The sequence below is a fragment of the Leucoraja erinacea genome, unplaced genomic scaffold (assembly GCF_028641065.1).
Source record: "Leucoraja erinacea ecotype New England unplaced genomic scaffold, Leri_hhj_1 Leri_889S, whole genome shotgun sequence".
Taxonomy (NCBI): domain Eukaryota; kingdom Metazoa; phylum Chordata; class Chondrichthyes; order Rajiformes; family Rajidae; genus Leucoraja; species Leucoraja erinaceus.
Genome location: NW_026576827.1, coordinates 57,501 through 65,250, shown reverse-complemented (window position 1 = coordinate 65,250; position 7,750 = coordinate 57,501). Strand labels below are relative to the sequence as shown.

The following is a 7,750-nucleotide window of genomic DNA, read 5'->3' as shown; positions in this document are numbered from 1 at the left end:
TTCCATGGAGCGCAGGAGGATGAGGGGTGATCTTATAGAGGTGGATAAAATCATGAGAGGAATAGATCAGGTAGATGCACAGAGTCTCTTGCCCAGAGTAGGGGAATCGAGGACCAGAGGACACAGGTTTAAGGTGAAGGGGAAAAGATTTAATAGGAACCTGAGGGGTAACGTTTTCACACGAAGGGTGGTGGGTGTATGGAACGAGCTGCCGGAGGAGATAGTTGAGGCTGGGACTGTCCCAATGTTCAAGAAACAGGTTAGACAGGTACATGGATAGGACAGGTTTGGAGGGATATGGACCAAGCGCAGGCAGGTGGGAGGGAGAGTGTAGCCGGGGACATTGTTGGCCGGTGTGGGCAAGTTGGGCCGAAGGGCCTGTTTCCCACACTGGATCACTCTATGAGTGGGGGGGGGGGGCGGGGGGGTGGGGGGGGATGGGAGGGGGAGGGGGGGGAAATACGCCCTGCTATCGGGGGGGGGGGGGGGGGGGGGACCCCCCGGGGGGGGGGGGGGGGGGGGGGGGGGGGGGGGGGGAGGTAGGTTTGTGTCCAGACGTAAGATCTACCCCTCTCTCTCTCCCTCCTCTCCCCCCCCCTCTTTGGCCCCTTTTTCCTTCACCTCTGTCTCTCTCCCCTCCATCTCCATCTCCCCCATCCTCAACCCCCATCCCCCCTCTCCCCCCAGTCTCTCCCCCCAGTCGAAGTCCCCCCATCTTGCTCCCCATCCTCTCCCAGCTCTCCCCTCTCTCACCCCCTCTCTCTCCCCATCTCTCCCCATCTCTCTCCCCCCTCATCTCCTCCCCATCCCTCTCCCCCATCTCTCCCCCTCTCTCTCCCCCATCTCTCCCCCATCTCTCCCAGGCGATAACACCCCCCTCCTCTCTCCCATTCTCTCTCCCCTCTCTCAACCCTTCTCTCCCCTCTCTCCCCCCTCTCTCCTCCCCTCTCTCTCTCTCCCCACCCTCCCATCTCTCTCCGCCCCTCCCCCATCTCTTTCTCCCCCCTCCCCATCCCCCTGTCTCCCCCCTCTCCCCCTCCTCTGTGCCCGGCAGTAATTGAGAGGATTTTATACCCCACGGCTGGCGCTGACAGCGGCGGAGTTTCCTGGCGTATCAGTGTGAGAAACACGTGCTTTCATGCTGACGGACCATGAGCTCGTACCCGGAGGCACTGAGAGAGGTGGGGGTTGGGGGTCCCTGGGGTGGGGTCTGGGGTGGCAGTGGGGGGGGTTGGGTGGGAGTGGTTGTGGTTCCTCTGGGAGAGGGGCAGTGGGTGAGGGGAGGGGGATGAGGGGGTGTCGAGGGAGGAAGGTTTATTTGTATGCCTGGCTGGTAACTCAAACCACACTGTACCAATCGGTGCATGTTACAATACATGTAACTTGAACTTGAGTTGACGGGGTCTGGTGATGGGTTGACGAGGTGCAGGAGGAGGCCATTCGTCCCTTTTGAGCCAGCCACCGCCAGTCAATGTGATCATGGCTGATCATCACACCCTCAGTACCCCTCCCTGTCCTGCCCTTCTCCCCATATCCCCCTGACTCCGCTAGATGTTTAAGAGCCCTATCTAGCTGCTCTCTTGAACTCAGTATCCAGAGGGTCCGGCTGAGAGCACCGCCCTCTGAGGCAGAGAATTCCACAGACTCACCACTATCTGTGAGAAAAAGTGTTTCCTCGTCTCCGTTCTAAATGGCTTACCCCTTATTCTTAAACTGTGACCCCTGGTTCTGGACTCCCCCAACATCGGGAACATGTTTCCTGCCTCTAGCGTGTCCAAACCCTTAACAGACTTATATGTTTCAATGAGATCCCCTCTCATCCTTCTAAACTCCAGAGTGTACAAGCCCAGCCGCTCCATTCTCTCAGCGTATGACAGTCCCGCCATCCCGGGAATTAACCTTGTAAACCTACGCTGCACTCCCTCAATAGCAAGAATGTCCTTCCTCAAATTAGGGGACCCAAAATGTCACCCATTCCTTTGGTCCTTAGATGCTGCCTCGCTCTCCAGCATTTTTATCCACCCTCCATAAGGCTCTGGGTCAGGTCGCATTTGGAATTTTGTGAGCAAACTCCAGAGTGTACAAGCCCAGCTGCTCCATTCTCTCCGCATATGACAGTCCTCGCCATCCCGGGAATTAAATGGGGGTGGGGGAGAGATTCGGGGAGCGAAGGTTGGGGGGAAGGGGTGTTGGGGAAACGTAGAATGGGTGGGGGGGGGGGGAAGTTGAAGGTTGGTTAGGGGGGGGGAGTGGGTGTGAGGGTGGGGGAGGGGGAGGGTCTCCAAGGGGGAGAGATTCTCGGGGGAGGGTTGTGGTTTGGGGAGAGATTGGGGTTGGGGGGCGGTAGAGGTTGGGGGTGTGAGGGGGGGGTTGCTAAGGGGAGCTGGTCGAGTGTGGGCCCGATCTGGATGGGGGGGCTGTGGCAGGAGCGGTTCCTCTAGCAGGAGGAAGACGGGCTGGGTAGCCCCTCCCCCTGGAGACAGTTTTAGGGGAGGGGGGGGTTGTATGATAAGGGGGGGGAATAACAGGGGAGGCCGGGGGTTGAGTGAGAGAAGATTGGGGGGGGTTATAAGATCTTTATCCCTTCCTGTGCCTGAGGATGAGGATGAATGTAGGTCATTGGACTCTCCTCCAGCGTGCAAACTCCGTACAGACCAGCACCCGTCCTCAGATGGCAGCCTCCTTTCTCCGGTGCTGTGAGGCAGCAAATCTCTACCGCTGCCTCCCACCGTGCATGAGGGGCTTGGGATAAAGTTGGGAACCCTCACACACTCTTCTCCAATGGTAGAGGGGTCCACACCTGGTAGGGCACAGGTGAAGGGTGAGAGGGGTGAGATTAGTCGTACGGAGCAGAATTAGGCCATTCGGCCCATCAAGTCCACTCCACCATTCAATCATGGCTGATCTATCTCTCCCTCCTAACCCCATTCTCCCCACCCTGCATCCTCTCCTCCTTCCTCCCCCCACCCTGCATCTCCCTCCTCCTCTACCCCCCCGCTCCTGCACCTCATCCACTGCCTGACCCCCACCCTCAACCCTCACTGCTCCCTCTCACACCTCCTCTTGCTCCCCCAGATCTCCCCCACCTCTCCTCCCTCCCTCTCCTCCCCTCCTCCTCTCTCTCCCCTCTCCCCCTATTTATCTCCTCTCCCTCCTCTCCTCCCTCCCCCCCTCTCTGGACCTCCCCTCCAGCCCCGCCTTCTCCTCTCTCCTCTCCCTCTCCCTCTCTCTCTTCTTTCTCTCCTCCTCTCTCTCTCCTCTCCTCTCTATGCCACCCTGTCTCTCTCTCCCCCCTCTCTCTGTCTGACCCCCTCTATCTCCGCTCTCTCACCCTGCCACCTCATTCTCCCCTTTCCCTCTCCCTCCTCCCTCTCTCTCCCTCTCTCTCCCTCTCCTCCCCTCTCTTCATACCTAGACTCTCCTCCTCTCTCTCCCCCACCCCCCTCCTCTCTCTCCCTCTCTCCCCCCTCTCCATCTCTCTCTCCCCCTCTCACTTTATTCTCCCCCTCTCTCTCTCTGCCTCTCTCCCTCCTCTTCTCTCTCTATTCTCCCCTCTCTCTCTCCCCCTCTCCCTCCCCCTCTCCCTCTCCCCCCCCCCTCTCTCTCCTACCTCTCTCACCCGTCTCCCTCCCCTCTATATCTCCCTCCCCTCTCTCTCCCCTTTCCATCTCCCCCCCTCTCTATCCCCCGCCCCTCTCTCCCCCATCTCCCTCCAGCTCTATGTCCAATCTCACTCCCCTTCGGCCCCTCTCTCCCTCCCCCTCTCTCTCCCCTCCTCCCCTCATCTTTCTCCCCCTCCTCCTCTCTCTCTCCCCACCCCCCACCTCTCTCTTTCCTCCTCTTTCTCCCCCCTCCTCTCTCACCCTCTCCCCCTCTCCCTCCTCCCTCTCCCTCTCCCCTCTCTTCCCCTCTTTCTCCCCCACCCCGGTGGGGTGCTCCCCCCTCTCTCTTTCTTTCCTCTCCTCCCACCCCCCCCCTCTTCCAACTCTCTTTCCTCCTCTCTCCCACCCCCCCCCCCCTGCCAGTGCCCCTGCCTGTCCCGCAGGGTGTCCGCAGCTCGGGAGGAGGTGCCGGGCCGGCGGGGAGATTCCCAGGTTACATGTACAGCGGACCTGGCACACCATCTATGAGCGGGCGGGGAGAGTGGGAGGGTGAGAGGGGGGGCTCCATCACCCGACCCATGACCCCATCCTCAAACCATGCCCAACGACGGTGGAGCTACCCCAAACCCATGGGTGCCCCACCCACGGGTCCCCCCACCATCCTGGCCCCCCCCCACGGGTGCCTCCCACCCTCTGGCCCCCACCCACGGGTGCCCCCCACCCTCCGGACCCCCACCCACGGGTGCCCCCCACCCTCCAGCCCCCACCCACGGGTGCCCCCCCGCCCACGGGTGCCCCCACCCTCCGGCCCCCCAACACCCACGGGTGCCCCCCACCCTCCAGCCCCCACCCCCGGGTGCCCCCCCAATCCATCACCACTCCCCCATCACCCAGAATCCCCAATCCTCCTCGGACCCTGCCTAATGATGGTGGGTGCTGCCCACCCCGCGGGTGCCCCCTATCCACAGGTGCCTCAATCCCGGGGTGCCCTCTCCCGCAGGTGCTCCCCACCCATGGGTGCCCCTATCCAGGGTGCTCCCCAACCGTGGGTGCCCCACCCACGACTACACCACTCAGATCCCCACCTCACCCTGCCTGGCGGCAGTGAGAGCACCCAAGGGTGCCCCACCCCCCCATGACGGTGGGTGTAGGGGGAGGGGAGATTGAGGCGGGGAGGGTGGGTTTTGGGGAGGAGAAGGGCTGGCGGGGAGATGGGTGGTTGAAGGGGTGGGGGTGGGTGCAGGGGGAGGGTTTGGTGCAGGGGGATGGGTGGGTGCAGGGGGGAGGGGTTGGTGGGGGGGGGAGGGGGGAGGGGTGGGTGTGCAGGGGGGAGGGGGGAGGGGGGGGGGGTGGGGGAGTAGACGTTGGGGCGAGGCTGAGCCTGTCCGTACCCCCCACAGACATCACGCACCCCATCCCTGACCTGACGGGGTTCATCACCGAGGGCCAGATCTACGTCGACCGACAGCTGCACAACCGACAGGTGTGTCCACGGGCAGGGGGGGGCTGAACCCCCCAAACCCCCTGTACCCTGGAACCCCCTGAACCCCCCAAACGCCCTGTACCCCTGAACCCCCAAACCCACCCTGTACTTCAAACCCATTCTGCACCCCCAAACCTCACCATGTGCCCCCTCCCCTCGCCTGAACCCCAGACCTCACTCTGAACCCCTAAACCTCACCCTGAACCCCCAAAGCTCACCCTGTACCCCCTGTCCTGACCTGAAACCCCTCTTGTCACCTGACCCCCCCCCTCTTTATCTGAACCCCTATCTCCTCACCTAAACCACCCATACCCCCTCTCCTGAACTCACCTGAACCCCCACCACCAAGTGGGTGAGGGATGTGTGTGTGTGTGTGTGTGTGTGTGTGTGTGTGTGTGTGTGTGTCTGTAGAGTGTGTGTGTGTGTATGTGTGTGTGAGTGAGTGTGTATGTGTGTGCGTGTGTGTGTGTGTGTGTGTGTGTGTGTGTGTGTGTGTGTGTGTGTGGGTGTGTGTGTGTGTGTGGGGGTGTGCGGTGGGTGGGTGTATCTGTACCCCCTGCCCCACAGACGCTCCGTCTCTCCCCTGTGTCCAGATCTACCCGCCCATCAACGTGCTGCCCTCGCTGTCGCGGCTGATGAAGTCGGCCATTGGAGAGGGCATGACCCGCCGGGACCATGCCGATGTGTCCAACCAGCTGGTGAGGAGATGGTGCCACGCAACGCCCACACCAACAGCGCCAAGCACAAACAAACGTGACCCAGCCCAACCCCACGCCGCACAACTGAACATGCGCCAACAGCACCCAACACAACCCAACGTGGACCATCACATCCCAACACAACCCAACGTTGACCATCACATCCCAACACAACCCAACGTTGACCATCACATCCCAACACAACCCAACACAACCCAACGTTGACCAACAGGTCCCAACACAACCCAACGTGGACCATCACATCCCAACACAACCCAACGTTGACCATCAGGTCCCAACACAACCCAACGTTGACCATCAGGTCCCAACACAACCCAACGTTGACCATCAGGTCCCAACACAACCCAACGTTGTTGACCATCAGGTCCCAACACAACCCAACGTTGACCATCAGGACCCAACACAACCCAACATTGACCATCAGGTCCCAACACAACCCAACATTGACCATCACATCCCAACACAACCCAACGTTGGCCATCACATCCCAACACAACCCAACGTTGACCATCAGGTCCCAACACAACCCAACGTTGACCATCAGGTCCCAACACAACCCAACGTTGGCCATCAGGTCCCGACACAACCCAACGTTGACCATCAGGTCCCAACACAACCCAACGTTGGCCATCAGGTCCCAACACAACCCAACGTTGACCATCAGGTCCCAACACAACCCAACGTTGACCATCACATCCCAACACAACCCAACGTTGACCATCAGGTCCCAACACAACCCAACGTTGACCATCACATCCCAACACAACCCAACGTTGACCATCAGGTCCCAACACAACCCAACGTTGACCATCAGGTCCCAACACAACCTAACGTTGACCATCATGTCCCAACGTTGACCATCACGTCCCAACACAACCCAATGTTGACCATCACGTCCCAACAGGTCCCGACACACAACCCAACGTTGACCATCAGGTCCCAACACAACCCAACGTTGGCCATCAGGTCCCAACACAACCCTAACGTTGACCATCAGGTCCCAACACAACCCAACGTTGACCATCACATCCCAACACAACCCAACGTTGGCCATCATCAGGTCCCAACACAACCCAACGTTGACCATCACATCCCAACACAACCCAACGTTGACCATCAGGTCCCAACACAACCCAACGTTGACCATCAGGTCCCAACACAACCTAACGTTGACCATCATGTCCCAACGTTGACCATCACGTCCCAACACAACCCAATGTTGACCATCACGTCCCAACAGGTCCCGACACAACCCAATGCATCCCATCACATTGGAATTTAATACAGAGAAGTGTGAGGTGTTGCATTTTGGGACGACAAACAAGGGCAGGACCTACACAGTTAATGGTAGGCCTCTGAGTAGTGTTGTAGAGCAGAGGGATCTAGGAGTACAGGTGCATGGTTCCTTGAAGGGCGAGTCGCAGGTAGATAAGGTGGTCAAAAAGGCTTTAGGCACTTTGGCCTTTATCGGTCAGAGTATTGAGTATAGAAGTTGGGAGGTCATGTTGCAGTTGTATAAGACGTTGGTGAGACCGCATTTAGAATATTGTGATCAGTTCTGGGCACCATGTTATAGGAAAGATGTTGTCAAGCTTGAAAGGGTTCAGAAAAGATTCACGAGGATGTTGCCAGGACTAGAGGGTGTGAGCTATAGGGAGAGGTTGAGTAGGCTGGGTCTCTATTCCATGGAGCGCAGGAGGATGAGAGGTGATCTTATAGAGGTGCACAAAATCATGAGAGGAATAGATCGGGTAGATGCAGAATAGATCGGGTAGTCTTTTACCCAGAGTAGGGGAATCGAGGACCAGAGGACATAGGTTCAAGGTGAAGGGGAAAAGATTTAATAGGAATCCGAGAGGTAACTTTGTCACACAGAGGGTGGTGGGTGTATGGAACGAGCTGCCAGAGGAGGCAGTTGTGGCTGGGACTATCCCAACGTTTAAGAA

General features: G+C 59.0%; 1 protein-coding gene across 1 annotated transcript in view; it reads left to right on the top strand.

Moving 5' to 3' along the window:
* Positions 1-4,202: 4,202 nt before the first annotated feature.
* LOC129694987 (V-type proton ATPase subunit B-like) overlaps positions 4,203-7,750 on the top strand; it is a 6,302-nt gene continuing 2,754 nt past the window's right edge. Inside the window, exons 1-3 of the mRNA XM_055631725.1 lie at positions 4,203-4,212; positions 5,003-5,085; positions 5,679-5,783. Of these exons, the coding sequence (XP_055487700.1) occupies positions 5,721-5,783 (63 nt within the window). The 5' untranslated portion in view covers positions 4,203-4,212; positions 5,003-5,085; positions 5,679-5,720. The remainder of the gene's footprint in view (positions 4,213-5,002; positions 5,086-5,678; positions 5,784-7,750) is intronic.